At 56.0% G+C, this 18870-nt stretch overlaps 6 protein-coding genes across 6 annotated transcripts; 2 read left to right on the forward strand and 4 right to left on the reverse strand.

Annotated features, from left to right (window-relative positions):
* Positions 1 to 601: 601 nt before the first annotated feature.
* Positions 602 to 2690, forward strand: A1O3_03118 (uncharacterized protein; the record flags this gene model as incomplete). Its single annotated transcript, XM_007733257.1, has 6 exons — positions 602 to 892; positions 952 to 1027; positions 1082 to 1573; positions 1635 to 2342; positions 2397 to 2512; positions 2571 to 2690. The coding sequence occupies 6 exons, from the start codon at positions 602 to 604 to the stop codon at positions 2688 to 2690; spliced, it is 1803 nt and encodes a 600-aa protein (XP_007731447.1).
* Positions 2691 to 4082: 1392 nt separating this feature from the next.
* On the forward strand, positions 4083 to 5051 carry A1O3_03119 (uncharacterized protein; the record flags this gene model as incomplete). The annotated part of the gene is made up of 2 exons (XM_007733258.1): positions 4083 to 4424; positions 4491 to 5051. 2 exons carry the CDS (start codon positions 4083 to 4085, stop codon positions 5049 to 5051), a joined length of 903 nt encoding a protein of 300 aa, XP_007731448.1.
* Positions 5052 to 7240: 2189 nt separating this feature from the next.
* A1O3_03120 (uncharacterized protein) lies at positions 7241 to 7969 on the reverse strand (the record flags this gene model as incomplete). The annotated part of the gene is made up of 1 exon (XM_007733259.1): positions 7241 to 7969. One exon carries the CDS (start codon positions 7967 to 7969, stop codon positions 7241 to 7243), a length of 729 nt encoding a protein of 242 aa, XP_007731449.1.
* A 616-nt stretch (positions 7970 to 8585) lies between these two features.
* On the reverse strand, positions 8586 to 10552 carry A1O3_03121 (uncharacterized protein; the record flags this gene model as incomplete). The annotated part of the gene is made up of 4 exons (XM_007733260.1): positions 8586 to 9783; positions 9913 to 10035; positions 10090 to 10433; positions 10529 to 10552. 4 exons carry the CDS (start codon positions 10550 to 10552, stop codon positions 8586 to 8588), a joined length of 1689 nt encoding a protein of 562 aa, XP_007731450.1.
* A 2599-nt stretch (positions 10553 to 13151) lies between these two features.
* A1O3_03122 (uncharacterized protein) lies at positions 13152 to 15482 on the reverse strand (the record flags this gene model as incomplete). Its single annotated transcript, XM_007733261.1, has 1 exon — positions 13152 to 15482. One exon carries the CDS (start codon positions 15480 to 15482, stop codon positions 13152 to 13154), a length of 2331 nt encoding a protein of 776 aa, XP_007731451.1.
* An 859-nt stretch (positions 15483 to 16341) lies between these two features.
* On the reverse strand, positions 16342 to 18774 carry A1O3_03123 (uncharacterized protein; the record flags this gene model as incomplete). Its single annotated transcript, XM_007733262.1, has 6 exons — positions 16342 to 16868; positions 16985 to 17134; positions 17328 to 18045; positions 18191 to 18329; positions 18455 to 18592; positions 18689 to 18774. The coding sequence occupies 6 exons, from the start codon at positions 18772 to 18774 to the stop codon at positions 16342 to 16344; spliced, it is 1758 nt and encodes a 585-aa protein (XP_007731452.1).
* Between the last annotated feature and the right edge of the window lie 96 nt (positions 18775 to 18870).

Below are 18870 nucleotides of genomic sequence, written 5' to 3' on the forward strand. Positions count from 1 at the left end.
GGTGTTTGTGTCTTTGGATACTGTAGTACCGGCAACCGACACAGTCTGGTTTCGTTTCTGATCCTACAGCCAAAGGGGGTACGAGGGGGAGGGAATGCCTGAGGACGTTGTTTCAATAGAGAACGACTCGGAGCTCGTCCTACACCAACCCCAAGATTTCCCGATTCTGGCTAGCTGGCTAAGTAGTCAGGACTGGTATACCGGTAGTTGGAGAAGGCGAAGACCAAACCCTCGGGCTCCTTGCCCTTTTCTTCTCCCGTTGACGGGCCGCCTCCGTGTTGTGCTTTGCTGGCTCGTCCATGTCCTAAGACTTGGAAAGGAGACGTGGCTTGGGGCCCCGGTAAATGAGGTGTTCTTCCCCACCGGGGCAGTGCATTGCCCCGGTATCCGGCTCTCGGACGACATATAGGTCCCGAGGGGCGAGCATCTAGAGTGCCATGTCTTCGCTAGAACTGAGAGCAAATTCGTGAGGTGATCGGTAACGGGCCACTGCCGTGTTCTGCTTATCGTGGACAAGGGCATCCCTCTATATATCGAGAAAAGAGGCCGTCTGTTCGATCTGGAGTGGATGAGTTACGAGTTATTGAGCATACTGGACAAGATGAGTGGCATTCTGAACGGCGACAAGCCCAATGGCACCCCCTCTGAGAAGCCAACTACCCGTCCAGGGAATCTGTTCACCGAAAAAGTATCGACCGAATTCCACTGCAACCCCAAAACGGGATACCAAATCCCGCTGGTGACTTATGGCGCCCCAGAGAACCGGCGACTGAAGGTCCTCACGATTGGCGCCGGTATCTCTGGTATTATGTTGGCCTACCAGATCGAAAAGAATTGCCAGAACATAGACCATGTCATTTATGAGAAGAATGCCGAAGTGGGAGGCACATGGGTATAGTTTGTCTGAACCAGAGTCACTGCCTTGAATGCTGAAGCTTCCCGTCTCTGCAGTTGCAAAACCGCTATCCGAATGCCGCTTGCGATGCTCCCAGCCACACATACCAATTCAACTTTGCCATGTCGCCGGGTATGATGGAATCGTCTGTCTGCTTCCTAGGGCGATGACTCTGACCGTGTACAGACTGGCCGAAGTTCTATTCCAACTCGGCCACGATCCACAAATACATCACCGGGGTGGTGGACAAGCTGGACCTCCGCAAATACATCCAATTCAACAGCGAGATTGTCGAGGCGAGATTCAACGAGAAGACCGGAGTCTGGATCGTCAAGATCCGGCAGAAACAGGAAGATGGCAGCGTCAAGGAGATCACGGAAGACTGCGACCTCTTGCTCGGGGCCATTGGCATCCTGGACCGGTGGGAGATGCCCAAGATCCCGGGCATCGAGAAGTTCAAGGGCAGAGTGGTCCACACCGCCGGATGGGATCCCAAGTACGGCCAGGAGGAGTGGAAGAAGGATCGAGTGGCCGTCATCGGCTCCGGAGCGAGTGCGGTGCAGGTGGTTCCCGGCATGCAGCCGTACGCAAAGAAAATCGACTTCTTCGTGCGCACCGGTGTCTGGTTCTTCAAACACGACGCCCCCGGGAGTACACCGAGGCCCCAGGACTATACGTGTGAGTATTTGCGAATGTGCCCGATGTGGCTTGCCTGGCCAAGGGTGCTGATCTTGGACAGACACCGACGAGGAGAAGAAGTTGTTCCGCGAGGACCACGAAGCCATGGTCAAATACGCCAAAACGTACGAGAACGACCTGATGAAGCTGTTCCACATCATGGTCAAGAGTGGCAAATCTTACGAAGCGATCCGGGCGGCGCTCCAGGAGCGCATGAGAACGTTCCTGAAGGACGAACGGCTGATTGAGGGCTTCACCCCCAAATTCAGCGTTGGCTGTCGACGCATTGCGCCCGGCGACCCGTGCATGGAGGCCGTGACCAAGGAGAACGTCCACTGCCACTTCACCGGGGTCAAAGAGATTACCGAGACCGGCCTGATCGGCGATGACGGTACCGTAGTCGAGACTGACACGATCGTGTGCGCCACGGGCTTCGACGTCTCGTACCGGCCTCGATTCCCCTTGATCGGTCTCAACGGTACAGATCTGCGAAAGAAGTGGGAGGTCTATCCCAAAGGCTACTTTGGCCTGGCTTGCCCGGAAATCCCCAACTACATCACCTTCATTGGACCGACGTGGCCCGTCGAGAACGGTAGTGTCATGGGTCCGTTGACCGCGGTGGTCGACTACACCCTCCAGATCATCAAGAAGATGCAGACCGAGAACATCAAGTATTGGGTTCCGCGACAAGACGTGAGCGACGAATTCAACGACCATGTTCAGTCGTGGTTCAAAGGGACGGTGTGGGAGGAAGATTGTAATGCCTGGTGTGAGTTCTCCCTGTGCTAGGCTGCATGAGACCGGATATTGACAGCAGAACCAGACAAGAACAGGAAGACCGGGAATGTCGACGCCGTCTGGCCCGGCAGCGCTCTTCACTACATGGAACTCATCAAAAGTCCACGGTATGAGGACTTTGACATCAAATACCACCACAAGGTATGCTCGCAGGGTTGGCATGTACCCAATCAGAAGCTGACTATCTTGTGCGTTGCAGACGAATCGATTCAATTTCCTCGGCCACGGCTTCACGGAGCGAGACCTAGATTTCTCTCCCAATGCGGATAGAACACCATACCTGGATGTGAAGAATCTAGACCCTAGATACTACCAGTAAAATAAAACGAGGAGCGATCATTGCGCGATCAAGTTGGCCTGTTCCACGTAGTTGTGTACACTGTACCATGTGATCCGGCTCGAGGACTTGCTGATGGGCTTTGCCTCCTTCAGTCTTCAGAGTGTAAAGCTGGAGCCTGGTGTAAGCAGGTACACCCGCAATAGGCTTTCTTAAGGAGTTGTTCATGCTGAATCAAACGCTGTAAGAACCACCGCCTTGTCCACGGCTGGGACCAAGGCAACATCGTAACTGGCTTCAACTCTGGATTCGATGGGAAGTTCCCGATTCCCCCAGGTGGCCCGGACTCGGAGGCAATAACAGAGTTGACTCCCCGGACCCCGCAAATTCGGTGGAGTGATGAGCGGAGAGCCCAACCGGGCTGCGCGCGGACCGCCATCCGTGCACAAATGCCGAGGCTGAGCATTGCTATCTATTTCAGGAGGAGGGTATCCAGGCAAAGGTGAGGGGTGAAGGGTGAAGGACGAAGGTCGAGACACCCAAGGGTTGAGGAGGATTGAGGGAGAGGTGAGGAGAGGTGAGGTGAAGTCAGCCTGCGGCTTCAGTCGTGGGCCTTAGAGCAGCATGGCCTAAAGCGGCAGGGTAATTCTCCTGTACCAGTACCACTAGTACCACTAATACTAACCGCCAAGGCACCAAGGCTGCTGTGTCCTAGAATGGCAGGTCTGCCGGAAGCGGAAACAGGAAACACCTGGCACCCCGGTCGAAACAAGGAGGCGCTTCAGAATCGCCCCTCGCGACGCTCTTCAAACCATCGCAGCGCTTCGCAACCCCCGTCGCCCGTCGCCGGTGACCTGGCGACACTCCCTCGCCTCCAGGCAGTGTACCTTTGTGGTGTCAAATATAGCCTTGCACGCGCCCGCGCCCACTTTACGCTGGGGCTCTTCACCTGTCGCGCCTCATGCCGGCCTTGCCATCTGATACACATGTCCGACAGTGTCCTCAGCCTCCTCCAGGGGCGCGTCACCACTTGACCAGGTGACGAGACTCGGGCAGTGCCACATCCCTTGAGATCCAGATCCTCATGACAATCCTAGGTGAAAGAAAATGTGATTGCCTTTGCTTCGGGTTGGCCTACTTATGTCGACCGCAGACCCCGTTTGTCTCCCTCAGGTGATCCCTTTCCTTTCTCCATTCTATCCTTTACCAAAGCCCCAAAAATCCTCGTGTTTTCTAGGTCCCGTACCTCTTCCGTCGGGTCTGTTCGTTCCTTCTGCTGCTTGACGCACTGCAGTTCACCTTTGGTTCTCGCTTGCGCCGGTCGCTCGTTGTCAGTCTCTCCATATATCATTCTTCAGTCAGAACAACTCGCCTGTCTACCCACCTGAGTATATTGCGCCCCACCAGCTCGGTCTTTTGCAACATCAAACAACAATGTCTCTCAAGACGCTCTTGATCTCCACGCTCCTCGCGGTCTCCGCCGTCGCAACGGACTACTCGTCCTGGGGCAGCGGTAGCGGTGGAGGTGGCTCTTGGGGCGGCGGGAGTAGTCCGGACAAGGGCTCGGGATCCGGCTCCTGGGGTGCGGCGGCGTCATGCCCGGCGGGCTGCCAACCGATCCCCACGGGGGGCGCACCACCGCCAGCAGCGACCAGCGCAGGAGAGTTGATCGTGCAGGTGGTGTCGGTCTCGGACGCCAACGGCTCTCTGAAATACTTCCCCAACCAGATCGAAGCGCCGGTCGGCTCGGTCGTGCAATTCCAATTCCATCCCAAGGTACGTAGCTAGACCCATCCAGCATCCAACATCTGGCACGGCATACTGACCCAGGATGCGGTATAGAATCACACAATCACCGAATCCAGCTTCGCGGCACCGTGCAAACCGATCGCGGCAAACCTGACCTCGGCCACCCGTCCCGGCTTGAAATCCGGCTTCGTGCCCGTGACGGGCAAGGAGGACTTCACGCCCGTCTTTAACGTGCTGATCAACGACACCAAACCTATCTGGATCTACTGCGGCCAGACGAACCACTGCCAAAAGGGTATGGCCATGGTAATCAATCAGAACAGCAGCGGGCCCAATACCATCGACAAGTACATCGCAAACGCTGCGCAGTTGCCTATAGTTAACGTGACCGCTCCACCGCCGGCCACGAGCAGCGTTGTCGCGCCACCTCCGCCCCCAGCCCCGCCGGCGGCCACGGACACCTTCACCTTCGGTTCGGGTGCAGCCACCAGTTCAGCCGTGCAGGCTCCGCCCGTGGAGACGGTGGCACCTCCCTCGACGAGCACGACGGCCGTAGCACCCGCGACATTCACGGGAGCCGCTGTCTCTTTGCCGGTCCGCCATGCGTCGTCTGCGGCCGGCCTGGTGTTGGGCGCGCTTCTGGCTCTGTGGTAATTTGCTCCTCATATCTATGCGCCCACGTGTGCCTACCTAGGTTTGGGGGTCCACGACGCAGTTGGGTCGGTACGCGGGATGCGGTTCGCAGTACGGAGCATGTTTGAAACGGCGCTCGGCAATGGTCTTCCGTCTCTTCCTTCGACACTCTCGTCAACCGACCAGGAGTGGATCGGTTCGCCACTAGAGGTGTGGTGGTTGCTCTCTCTCCTTGGTGAGGTTGCGCCGTGGATGCTCTCAGGCGTCTCGGTCCATTGACGGCTCGGGCGATATGCAAAGGGCGAACGGTCACAATCTCACCTACGAGCCCTGTGCCTTGGTAGCGGGAGTGGGGGTGGGTGTGGGATGGGGATCTATGTGGCTTGATGCCTGTTCAGGAATGGATGGCGGCCATCTTTTTTTCTTTTTCTTTTTCGTTGTCTTATATCAGAACCGAGGTTCTGCTTTGTTTTCCCTTGTGGTGGAGACACATCTCGATATCCCCTCGACGCAAGACTGCGACTGCGACTGAGTGAGGATTTTGAAGGACAGGCTGGGACCGTGCAAAACATACATACAAACTGTACCTACCTTATTGACCCATGACATGGCACGGAGGCCGGAGTCAGGCCTGAATCCCCAGAAATGTACTGTACCCCTATAGAGACGGAAAGACAGACCTGCAATATCAGCCCAGCTCCTGTTTGTATCTGTATCTGTAACTGTAACTGTAGCTGTATCTGCCCATGTATCTGTTTGTGTAGCTATAGGTGTTTCTACACCTGTACCTGTACCTGTTTCTGTACCTGCATGTAGATATGTATGTATATCAGACCAGATCCGCCAGGGAGGTTGATTGACTGCAGGTTCTGAGTCTAGCTGTAGTGGTGCTATCCTCGTTTTCGTTTGTCTCCCCAAACCAGCTGCAAAACCAGTCCTCCCTTCCCGCAGAGCAGAGCAGAGCAACCAGTGCTAGTGGTAGTGGTAGTGATACTAGCACTGGTAGCTTTGTGCCTGTCCGTTCGATCGGGGCCCTTGGCCTTCAGTCTTCCGCTGTGATGGCAGCACTACCAGGTAAGTAAGGCTCGCTGCCCTTTCCTCTGATGGTATCCTCCCCTCCCCTCCCCTCCTTCGGTCTACGACCTCCTTTGCCTTGTCGAATTAGGCCAGATGCCTCATGTAGCCACACATACAGTACAGCACATCCATAGAACAAAAGTTCGTATCGGCGTGTATCCTGGATATTCGTGTAAAGGTACGCCAGAGGTCGTCAGTCACTCTGGGCTTGGTATACTCATCTACGGTTGGGTATACTCATCCAGGGCTGGATACACTCATCTACGGTTGGGTATACTCACCCAAGGTTGGCTCACTCACCCAGGGTTGGGTATACTCACCCCAAAGCGGCCGTCAGACAGAGGCAGCGAGATGTTCCTCTTAGGGTTCCCGCTCTAGTATCTTTTCTCGAGATCGTTTCTGATCTAGAGTATTGCCTGTATTCTGTACTCCGAAAAGCAAAAGGAGCGTTGATTGTTGATGGGCACCCCTCGGGTGAGAATGTACTGGTACTGGATTGTACTCTAATTAATCGTCGATATGATCTGTAGCTCGGGGGGTGCCACTGTTGACGAGGACATCATGGTCACCTAGTGGTCGCAATAGATCGGAGAGGCCTAGTCCACACTGTACTATGTACCGGAGTGATGCTGTGGTAGGTTCGGATACAAACCAGAGATATCGCTGGAGAGGAGGGGAGCGTGCAGGGTTGTAATTTTAAGGCTTGTCTCGACCGTTTGCCCTTGCTACCTAGGCGTGTATCATTAATCCTAGGCCGTTCTCCTCCCTTTGGCTTGCTACGCGTGTATCATTAGAATCCTAGGCCATTCTCCTCCCTTTGCTGCCGAGCAATCTTGGACAAGGGTTCACTCTCCTGGCATATCCGTCCGTGGCTCGAACCCTGAACAGGTTTCACTCTCCTGGCATATTCGTCCGTGGCTCGAACCCTTGGCCATCATCCATACCGTACTAGCATCACTAGTATTGTCCCATCATCATGCCGTACTAGCATCACCAGTATTGTTCCATCATCATACCGTACCAGCATCACCAGTATTGTCATGTCATGTCATGCAGAGCAGTTGCCGCTTCGCTTCCATCAAAAATCCAAACACTGCTGCTGTCATGCAGAGCAGAGTTGCCGCTCGCTTCCGTCAAAAATCCAAACACAACTGCGTCGCCACTCTCTCCAGGTCCTCGACTTCTAGCCAACCACTGTCCACCGCAGCTTCACCAACTCCTTGTCTGTCCTTCTTCTCGTCCACACACCGCCTGATGGCCTCTTTCACAAAGATCTCCACGTACGTGGCGAACAAAGCACGCGCGTCGGTCGAGATGTTCGTTTGGTCCGGCGCCATGAATTGCGAGTGCATGATGCGGTGGATCAGCGCTGCGGGCATGGCCGTGGTTGATGGCCCGGAAACCGATTTCGATATCCTGGGCGCCGTGGTCGCTACTTCGGCCAGGATGAATTCGGGCTCTGGTGACGAGGTTGGGTGGGGGGCAGGTTGGTCTTCCTCATCCTCGTCTTGGCCCTGTTGTCCTCGTCCATCATCGTCATCGTCATCATCCTCTTCGTCGGACTCGTCCTCGTCGTCGTCATATCTGCCATAGCGCCTACGGTACGAGACAGCTGTATCTTCTTGGTCCTGCTCCTCGTCCTCGTCCTCATCTGCATCGTTCAATATCGCCCGCATCGTTCCTCCTGTGCCCCGTTGCCGTTGTTTCTTTCCGGGCGCTTGTTTCTGGGCCGACTTGCTTACGCCTTTTGAGGTCTTCTTCCGCCCGGCGAGGCTGCTCATTTGGACGGTTTTGGTCTTGTTCTTGCCCGGCCGTGGAGGTGAGAAGGAATGTCTTGCTCGTTTTGCACCCATGGGAGCCATTGTCAATGTCGACGGCAACGTCGCTCTGTAGTTGACTGAAGTCGAATGCGTTTTTATTTAACACAAACAATGTCTGATGTCTGTTTGACAAACAGAATTACGTCAGTCCAGTTTCGAACGAACGTGTCACACTCCGAGACGCGTCGAGGCCTTGGCGCGTCTAATGCGTAGCGCGTAACGCGGCTCACATCCTCCGTATTCTGTAGTATAGAGGTAGAAGTACGAAGTAGGGAGTAGCAACTGGTGGCAACTGTAGGTGTTATAGGGGGGGATACTCTAATAACATGCAAAAAAGGCCGGAGACGGAGCTACACCGATTCTTGTTCTGTGGCAGCCATTTACTGTCCAATTGCCATCGCACTCTCACTCACGGGATAATGCATGGACTGTGACACGGTGCAGCGTTCAAATGTTACACAGGTTATGTTCACGAGATCCCGATCCCCAATCACGTCTTGCTACTCTGCAGCATGTCTTACTCACGGGGATAATTGTATGGATGTATAAAGTGTGACACGGTACAGCATTCAAATGTTACACAGGTTATGTGCCCGATGTCCGATCCCCAATCATGTCCTGCTACTCTGCTGCATGTCTTACATGCCAGCAGCAAGTCTTACATGCTGTGCACGGAGCTGTTCTTCGACCACCTCCTGAAGGTCTTGCCCTTGTAATAGAACAGAATGGCGAAGAGACACCACAGCAGAATCAACGAGGCATTGGTCATGATGGGTGGGATGTAGCCATCGGCGATGATCCAATCAGTAATGAACTTGCTGAAGCCGTAGCCCCAGACGTTCTTGTTGACGGTGATGGAGACGAACAGGCTGCCGGCGACGGGTTTGTAGCTGTCGACGGCATAGGTCGAGACCATGCCCGGGAGCGCGGCGACCTGGATGCCGGCGCAGGTGTAACCGATGATCACAATGGCCTGCCACGGCCATTGGTGTTCGTAGCCGACGCTCACAATGATGTTGCCCAGGTACATGATGAGCACGTAGGGGATCATGGCGACCAGCCGCATCTCGGGTTCGCGGATGCCGCGGTTTCTGGCCGTGGCCCGGGCAGACACCCAGTCTGAAAACGGCCCGGCCGTGGCGAGGCCGATCATGGCGCCGGCCAGAATGGCAAAGTTGGTGAAGCCGATGGTCTGGTTGCTCCAGTTGTAGGGGGGCGCCGCAAACGCCTGGGTCTGCGTCAGGTTCAGGGTCAAGAAGGACGAGCAGCTCCAGCTGACCACGAAGCTGGCGAACTCGACAATCGGGAAGGCGAACAGCTTCCACGGAATCCACAGGTCCAGCAGGATGCTCTTGATCGGCGTCGGGTTGGGCGTGTACAGGCCCCATTGCGTCTTGCTGGGCGTGCCGCGGCCGAGCCACGGGTCTCGCTGCGCCGTCTCGACCGCCGTGAGCGCGTGGGGGGCAATCACCGCCACCAGGTCGTCGGACGGCACGGGCGCTTCGACGTCGCCCTCGCCCTTTGTGTTTTCCCTCGTTTCCACCGTCGCTTTCTGGTCCGTCAGGAGCTCGGCGTGTCGCAGTTCGGTCGGATGGGCTCGATGCCACTTGGTCTCGGGAAACATAAAGACTATCATGAGGAGCGACAGGCCCAGCATCGCCGTGTTGAGCCACCAGAAGTTTCGCCAGCCCACGTGCGAAGACATGGCGCCGGCGATGATGGGCGAGATCATCAGCGACCCCATGTACACCACCCAGTACAGCGTGTTCCATTTCCCGCGGTCGTGGAGGAAGAAGATGTCGGCAATGACGGCTGGCTGCACCGTTTCGGCCGGACCGGCGCCGATTCCGTTGAGACTGCAGGAAACATGTGTTACTATGAGGTCTTGCGAGAAAGCACAAAACAAGATGGACATCCTGTGAGAAAGGGCAAAAACAACATGGCCATCGCCGAGGAGAGGATCGCATCAGATCACAGTCACTTACACACAAGCCCCCATGAAGCTGCCATATGTTTGAGCACGGGCGCGCCAGATAGACGAGCCCAGACAGACAAGGAGGGAGAAAATGTAGACGGGACGCCGACCGAACGAGGTACTGAGTGGGATCCTGGAGTGCGAGTCAGCAAGAGAGGACTGTGCGACTGTACGACTGTGTGCCTACCAAATGAAATTGCTGAACCCCAGCACCAGGATGGCGACCCCGGTGAACTGCACCGCATCCGGCAGAGAGCAGTTGAAGGCCTTGATGTAGTCGCCAAACATGGGCGCCAGCGACAGCGGGCCGAAGCCCTCCATGAAGGTGGCGAAGCTGGCGGCCACAATGGCGGCGATCTTCCACGGCACCGACCAGTTCAGAGGATCGTGCGCGTCGTCCGTCGGTTGCGGAACCAAGACTCGGTGGGCTTTGCCACTGCTCTTGACGAAATGGTGCGTCCCAACATCCGCCATGATCTCGGTCCCTGGAAGCAGCTCGACATGGAGCTCCTCCTCGAGTCGGTGGAGCTCCTGCACCGCACACAGAGTGTCAGCCAGCCCGCGGTTACAGTCTTGTCAGGGATGGTCTCGCGAGCCTCGCGCATTGAACGGAACGAATCACCTACCTTCGCATCATAGTTCATCTCCATCTTGGGTGATACTAGACTTCCTCAATTCCACAGATAGACGGTGCGTTGGGAAAGGGAACAACGGGAAAGAAAGACAAGAAATGCCCATGGATGGACAAACGAGGCGCAGTGACGGCATATATACATTGTGTGACTGTCTGTGTGCGCCCCCGTCTCGCCTACTGGACCGAGTACCGTGAAGCAGAGCCGTTGTCTGCTTTCAGCTTCTAGCTTCCAGCTCTCAGACCATCGGACAAGCCCCCAGACGTGGTGGTGATGGATGACCCACGCGTGACTCGCTTGCCTGGGGTCCCCGCATCGAGATGGAGCCAGGGCCATGAGCTAAGGCTTTGGCGCGCCTGTCAGAAGTCAGGAACTTGACGAGGAGGAAACACACTGACCAAGTCTTGATGTCTTTGGGAACCGGACCGATGCAAGTACCTAAGCCCCAGCAGGGGGGGTGCAAGGGGTCTGTGCCGACTCGGCACTTGATTTCTGACTGACCCTGACCTGGCCCTGACCCTAAGCCTGACCTAACCCTCACAATCAACGTGGTTGTGGTCGGCAGTCCCAGCACGTCCAACCAGGTGCCGAGACTCGATAGCTCCCCTAGAGAAGTCGATCCGGCGCAACGTCTTCGCTGGAAGGCAGGTGGTTGGCTCCCTTCGTCGCCGGGGAAAATGCTCTCCTCTCTCGACACCGGGATCGCTCCCTTTGCGGGGTGTGACAGCCGGCCATGATGATCTCAGCTGTCTGCAGGCATGATTCACGATTGGGCCATGTCGTCTTGTGGATACCGACAGAGGCGCGGCAAGTACTCGTATTGAGTATGGCTGTCTTCGTCTTGGCCAATGCCATGATATCATATGAGGTCGAGGGTCGCAGCCGGATGCAGAGGCAGTTACGGCGGATCGAGAACGGCAAATCTCCCGCAGTTTGGATTGGTCGTCAGATGAGGGTTAGGGGTAGGGTTAGGGTCAACCCTTCGTCCTGTGTGCGTCAAGAGCGACCGACAGCCACAGTCAAGCACAGTTAACCACAACACTTGAACTCCAAGACGGCCCAGGTGGTATTGGACTTTGACACGACGGCGAAACCGAGCTGACCTCGACCAAAAACCCGGCATGGCAAGCTCCTCATATTGTGAGGGTTGCACCTGTCTCCATGAGGATCGCTCGACCTTCACTTGTCTAGGACGCCGTTGGATTGTTCGGTTTATATACACTACATCGATCTATCTCCGGCCTGCAATCCCAATCCCAATCCCAATCCCAACTTTCAGAGACTGGACTAGTTCCAATCCCATGTCGACGCTACTGACACAACTCCTCATAGTCTGGGCCAGCAAGTCAATATTGATCCATACAATCCCAGTGGGCAGAACATATTCTGTGACGGACAAGACACAGACAGTGGGACAGCGAAGAGAAGAGCCGGGAAATAAAGATACAAACACAACCTTGAATGAAACCCAGCTCAGGTCTAGCTATGTAGCTTCGAGCCCCAGTCTAGTGTGCTGTACGTCAAACCTGCAACTGCAGTACCAGGTCGACCAGGCCCCTCAGCCTACAGCCTACGACAAGCCGAAACCTATTTCCACACTGCATCTCTGACAAAACCCCATCTTCTCTTCCGGCTCAGGCTCCTGTAACAATTTGACTTTTCCAACAGTTTGGATCTCTCTCAAGACGGTCTCCTGGCTTCTGTGGCCTTAGCCTCCTCACTCATTCTGAGTCTGGCAGGGTCAGGATAGGGGTTACAGTAGTATGATATTTACAGAAGACCGAGCCTAACCAGGCCAGGGATTATACTACAACATTACACCAGGCTGGCTAGGTCAGGGGTAGGTATACCAAACTATGTTACATTACAGCAGGCGACCCTGACCAGGTCAGGGCTAGGTAGGTATACTACAGTACGCTACACTCCAGAAGGCTGCCTAGGTCAGGGGGCAGTACTATATAGTTAGTAAGTTCACATCCTTAGGTACTTGCTGTAAGGTAGCCTGAGGACCCGGACCGGGACCCGAGCCGGAGCTGCCTGACTGACTGACACCCACCCACCTACCTGTGTCCTACCTACAGGATGTATACATCGCATAGGCTCTGGAGATACAGTACCTGCATGTATATGTACCAGTTCTAGTCAAAGCTGAAGAATGCCACCAGACAACACGGGCCAGGCACGGGCAGTTAATTCTTCTTCTTCTTGTTCCTATATAGATACTACTGTAGAGACAGTACAACGCTTGCTATATCACATACATCGTCAACTCTATACACGGTCTGAGATGAGCTGAGATGTCCTGAGATACCCTGAGATGAGATGACATGGACGTCTGCTCCGAGGACTCTCTGCCTGGAAAACAGGCCACGGTGCTGGTGCCGAATGTATATTTCAATCTCTTGTAGAGGCCGACTGTATATGTGTATAAGGACCTATATGTGTATATATACATATATACATATTCAAATCTCTATTGTAGGTCAGTCTGCCAACCCAACACACTCTCCCCAGTCCCAGGCAGGCTGTACTTCGGAAGACTGTGCTTCGTGAGGCTACTCCGTAAGGCTATACTCCGTAAGCGGTACTCCGTACAGTACCCCTGACTCCTGTAGGTCTATCGGGCGTCGAAATCGGCAAAGTTGACCTCCTTGACCATGTCGTAATACTGGTCACTCGTCCACGGCATATTGACAGCCTGGCGGCCGAACCGATTAACAAAGTACCCCCTCCCCTCGGCCTCCCAGATGATGTTGGCCATGGCCGCGTCGAGACGGGCGTTATACTCGTCGTAGACGTGCTGCTTGACGGCCAACGAGCGGATGTCGTTCTGCAGCATATACTTGATGGAGGACAGGGCGTAGCGGCCCCAGATCTCGGCGAACGAGTGAATGCTCGGCCCGCCTCTGGGCTGGTGGTTCGGCCCGTACAGACACCAGAGGTTGGGGTAGCCGGGCATGACTAGGCCCAGGTATGAGCGCGCGCCGTCCTTGGCCCAGGTCTGGTCGAGGGTGACGCCGGCACGGCCGCGGAACTGGATCGGCCATAGATACTCGGTGGGTTTGAAGCCACAGGCGAGCACGACTAGGTCGAAGTTGCGGGTGCGGGTAGTTGTGGTTGTTGGAGTCATTGTGGGCGTGGCTGTGGGCCTGGTCTCGTTGGCGGCGGTGGTGACGGCGGTGGTGACGGTGGTGATGCCGTCGCGGGTAAAGGTCACGATCGGGTTGGTCTCCAACTCGACGTTGGGCCGCAAGAGAGCGTCGTAGAAGCCGTTGTCGACCACCAGCCGTCTCACCAACGGGGCATAGTCCGGTGTGAGCTTGCGCACGAGGTCGGCGTCGCCCTTTACCTTGGTGCGGATATACTCGACCAGGCCGCGGCGCATCCGGTCGTTGCGTTCGTTGACCAGGCCGCCCCGGGCCTGCCAGTCGCGGTCGTACACCTGCAGCGGCGGCAGCTGCATGCCGCGCATGAAGCACGTGTAGCCGAACCACTCGCGGTAGAAGGGCAGCCGGTCCATCAGCCAGTGCGTCGACTCGGGGATGCGGTCGCGGTAGCCGTCGAACCCGGCCATCCACTGCGGCGTGCGTTGGTATACCGTCAGCTGGGCCGCTCCGCGCGCCAGCTCCGGCATCAACTGTGCGCCGCTCGACCCGTTGCCGATCAGCGCCACCTTCTTCCCTCGCCAGTGGTACGAGTCGTCCCAGGTCGTGGTGTGGCATATCTGGCCCTGGAACTCGTCGATGCCGGGGATGTCTGGCAGGCACGGCTGGTTGAAGAGCCCTGATGCGCTGATGATGGCGTTGACTCGGACTTGCTCGACCACACTTCCATCCTGCTCCTGCTGCTGTTGCTGCTGTTGCACCTTCTCCAGCTCGAGCACCCAGGTCCCCGTAGCCTCGTCCCAGGTGGCGCCGATCACTTGTCGACCAAACACAAACTGCTCCTTCAGCCGGTAGTCGGCCGCCGTCTTCTGGAGATATGAGAGCAGGGCGGGCCCGGACGGGAAATTCTCGTCCCATCGGTAGCCTCGCATGAACTTGTACTGGAACAGAAAGCCCAGCGTGTCGACCCGGGCCTGCGGGTACGTGTTTAGGAGCCAGGTGCCGCCGAAACCGGCCTGGCGCTCGATCCCGATATAAGGGATCCCCAGTCTCTGCAGGTGGATCGCGGCCGAGATGCCACAGATGCCCGCCCCGATGATGGCCACCCGGTACTTGCTCAGCGTCTCTGCTGACGGCCGTTTGCCCTCGTCCCAGTGCAGTTCGCGCGGGAAGTCGGTGAAGGCCAGCTCTTCGTACCCGAGATCTTTCTCCGCCTGGTTCAAGGCATGTCCGGTGAATGTCTCCATCAGCTTCTCGGCTTGCTCTTTTGACGGTGGTGGCGGTGGTGCCTGCTTCCCGCCGTCGCCATGCAGCAAGAAGTCTCGGGCTTTGGCCCTCACCGTCTCCGAATCTTCTTCAGACAACACATAATCCTGCATAGCACCGCCACGGATGGCTTGCTTGGACACCTTCATCCTGCCCAGTTCCGGGTCGCCTGTGGCCTGGTAGAGCGCGAGTCTCAACGCGTTGAGAGAGGCGGTGCTGATGGCTTCGGCCACGAGGTTTTCTAAGGGTGGATGGTCTCCTCCATTACTATTACCATGACCATGACCATCGGTATTGGTATCGTTCTTGCTGTTGGTGTTGGTGTGTGTGTTACTGCTGCCACTGACCTCCACTCCCACCCGCCTGTTAATATGGTCGTTCTCGTTTCCGTTCCCGTCCTCGTTCAAGGCGACATGTCCATGTCCATTGGAGAAAATGCTCGAGTCTGGGACTGTGACGGCCTCCTGTTCCCCGGGTGGCAAGACGGCATTGGCATTGGCATTACTGCCCGCCAGGCCAGCACCATTCACCTCGCCTACTTTGTTCAGCTGTGATGCCCCACTGGTACCGAAAGACATTGTGAAGAGAGACACCTGGGAGTCGATTCACAGACTAAACAAAACACGGGGGGGAATGGGGATAGGGAGGGGAGGGGGATGGGGAGGGGAGGTAGGGAATCCATCCATCCATCCAACCATTCATTCCTGTATACTAGGTAGTCATTGGTATTTATTTGTGACCAACATCTTCATAGCCAACACGTTGGTCATTGGTTACGGAATGTGAAATGGGTAGACAGATAATACTACTAGTACTATAGCCTTAGCCTCAGACCTTAGAGTAACCTTCGGAATCCCGGAACGTTGGTCAAGTACCTAACTTACTTACTGTAACTGTAACTGTAATTGTAACGCCGGTGCCTAGGCCTAAGCCGACCCCGTGTCGTATACAGTACAGTACGTATAGTAATCCGGCCCGGCCATGCCAGGTACACCGTTAATACCGTTCCCCGGACATGGCTGCACTGGTCTGCTCGGGGTGCTTGTCCGGCACTCCATCTCCATTTTACAGAACCAAACTCAGGTGCTTTGTCCGGCACCTCATCTCCATCCTACAGAAACAGACTCAGGTGGTTAGTTGATTGACTGATTGAATGATTGACGTCTACTGTACAGTGTAGTATGGCATGGCGTGGATCAGGAACGTTCCGAAGGAGGCCTCAAATCACTGTCTTAACCCTAACCCTAACCCAGTCCAGTCCAGTCAATTCAATTCAATTCTAATCCATTCAACTCAGTTCTCCAGTCAACTCAATTCCAATCAATTCATTTCAACCCAGTTCCCCAGCCTAGTCTGGCCTACCTCGTACGAGTACTGTATGATCGTTCCTAGCCTACCCAGTACTATATGATCAATCCTAGTGTAGCCTACCCAGAACTATGATCGTTCCTTCAGCTTCAACATCATCGGACCGATCAGCAGGGTTCCCTTGAACTTGACGTCCCTCTCAAACGCCTTTGCATCGAACCCCGGGGCGAACTCAAAGTCGAAATTGCGCACCACCTTGGCCATGAACAGCTTCAACTCCTGGTAGGCTAGGGTCTTGCCCAAACATGCGAATTGGCCGATGGTGAAGGGGATGAAGGCTCGAGGATGGTGGTTGAATTTTTTGTTCTCGTTCTCATTCTCCTCCTTGTTCTCGCTGTTGCCTTCGCCGCCCAACGCCCCCTCCCGCTCGCTCTCAATCCACCGCTCAGGCAGAAACTCGTCCGGCCGCGAGAACCAGCGGCCGTCGCGCTGGATGGCCATGGTGTGCACCGAAATCTGGGTCTCCGGAGGCACAAAGGCGTCGCCGATCATGATCCCTTCCGCAGGCGTCCGCCGTTGCATGCCGTTCGGCGCCGGCGGCCACAGTCGAAGAGCTTCGTTGATGCAGCCCTCCAGGTAGGGGGCGGCGTGAGTGGCTGGAGCGGTGTTAGTATAAAAGTTGGCATTTCGGAGCAGTTTTGGGACTGGACTGGGACTGGACAGGCACTGGTACTGGTACTGCTGTGGTAGAAATACGTATTACAGTACCTACCTAACTGTGACACCTCGAGGGCTGTTTTGCCGTCCCAACAGCCGTCAATCTCGGCTTGCAGCCGCTCATACTTGCCGCGGTCCTGGCAGAGATAATAGAAGATGAAGGTGATGGCCAGCGCGGTGGACACGGCCCCAGCGGCGATCAACACTGTGTGTGGTATTATCGCCAATGGTTAGTCAGTAGTCAGTGAAACCCTCTGTATTTGACACCGGCATAGGGTGAGGAGAAGGAGAGTGAGAATGATGGTGAGAGTGAGAGTGACGGTGTAGACGGATAGTACAAAACAAAACACAATAGGACAGGACAAGATAGTACAAAAACAGTACAGTTCTTTACTTACATGCAGCATCTGCCGTCAGTTCCGCCTGGGTCAGGGCCCGAGGGCCTTCTCCCGGGGCGGAGATGTAGGCAAACATGTCAGCCTTGGCCTCGCCCTTGGCCAGGATCTGCGCCTTGGCCTGCCTCCTGTCCAGAGTCTCCTTGGAGATGCGGGCGAAGTCGAGCCCGCACTGTTTGGCCCGAGGGTCGAGCAGGAGGATGTAGTTCATCAACGGCCGAATCCACGGGGTTTGCGCGGCAATGGTCAGCACGCGCGTCGCCCCGTGCAGCGAGCCGATGTAGCGGCTGGGTCGGCCTTGTTCCAGCATGCCAAAGTCCTCGCTGAAGGCCAGGTCCGACATGACGTCGTAGGCGAAATATTCGGCCCAGGCTGTCATGTCGACCAGGCCGGAGTTTGAGTTTGAGTTTGAGCCTGAGCCTGTACTATCGCAGATGGCCATGGCCTGGAACTGCCGCACCAGAGTGTCCAGGTGGCGCACCACGCGAGGCTCGAATTCCCGCAACTGCACGGTGCCGAAGCCGCGCTCCCAGCCTTTCCGCCGCCACCGGTGCTCAACCAGATCTCGCGTCGACAGCATCGAGTCGGCCGGCCGGTTGGGATCGCCTGCGTAGAAGGGTCCGCGCGCCAGCTTGCCCGCCTTGGCTCCGTGGATGGACTCGACCACAGACACGTTGATGTACGATAGCTCGTTGGGGGATACTCGGACCACGTCTCCGTACTGAGTGGGGGGTGATAGTCAGTCAGCCTTGTCATACTGCCCCTGTCATTTCCCACCTCGATGTCGATGTCGATGTCGATGTCGATGGTGTCTCATGATAAAAGGGAAGGGGGCCACCGACTGACTGACTCAGACGCACACTCACCTTTTCATGCAGCTTCATCATCCATCGGTGCGAATCTTGCGTGATGACGTGCCACGAGGCAACAAACCTGGTGATCTTGCACAGCCAGGGGCCTGGGTATCGTTGAAGAGGATGGAAGAATAACCGGTACACCACCAGGCTGGCACTAATCAATCATGCAGGCATAAATTAGGATTGGACTTGGGTGAGGCTGAGGCTGAGGCGGAAGGGGGGCCGAAGGGGGGCCAAAGGGAGGTGTTAGGAGCTATTACTGGTAATACTGACACGAGGCTTCCCAAGTAGGCGCCGAGGTTGAGGTTCCAAGCGTACAGAGCCGGACCGGCATGCTGGTGGCCGTGGCTCAGGATCCTGCCGCCAAAGGCCACCACCAAGTTGACAAGCAAGACATGGGCGAAGAAGCCTCTATACACAACACACGAAACAACTGTCAGCCTCTACTCCTCGATCCTCACACCCCAGCATCTCATTTATGCTTGACAGAGTGAACTGGACACTGACCTGATGGTGGGTTCATGCTTGCGGAAGATCTGGTGCGAGACCAGGCCAGCGACGGCAGCAACAGCAACGGCAAGGTTCACGCCCATGGCACTCATGGGTCCAGTATACAGTATGTATGTATGTATGTATGGATGTATGGCAGGCAGAGCGAAGCGAAGGGCTGGAGAGGCGACCTGACAGTG

Source organism: Capronia epimyces, assembly GCF_000585565.1.
Source record: "Capronia epimyces CBS 606.96 chromosome Unknown aczIQ-supercont1.2, whole genome shotgun sequence".
Lineage (NCBI taxonomy): Eukaryota > Fungi > Ascomycota > Eurotiomycetes > Chaetothyriales > Herpotrichiellaceae > Capronia > Capronia epimyces.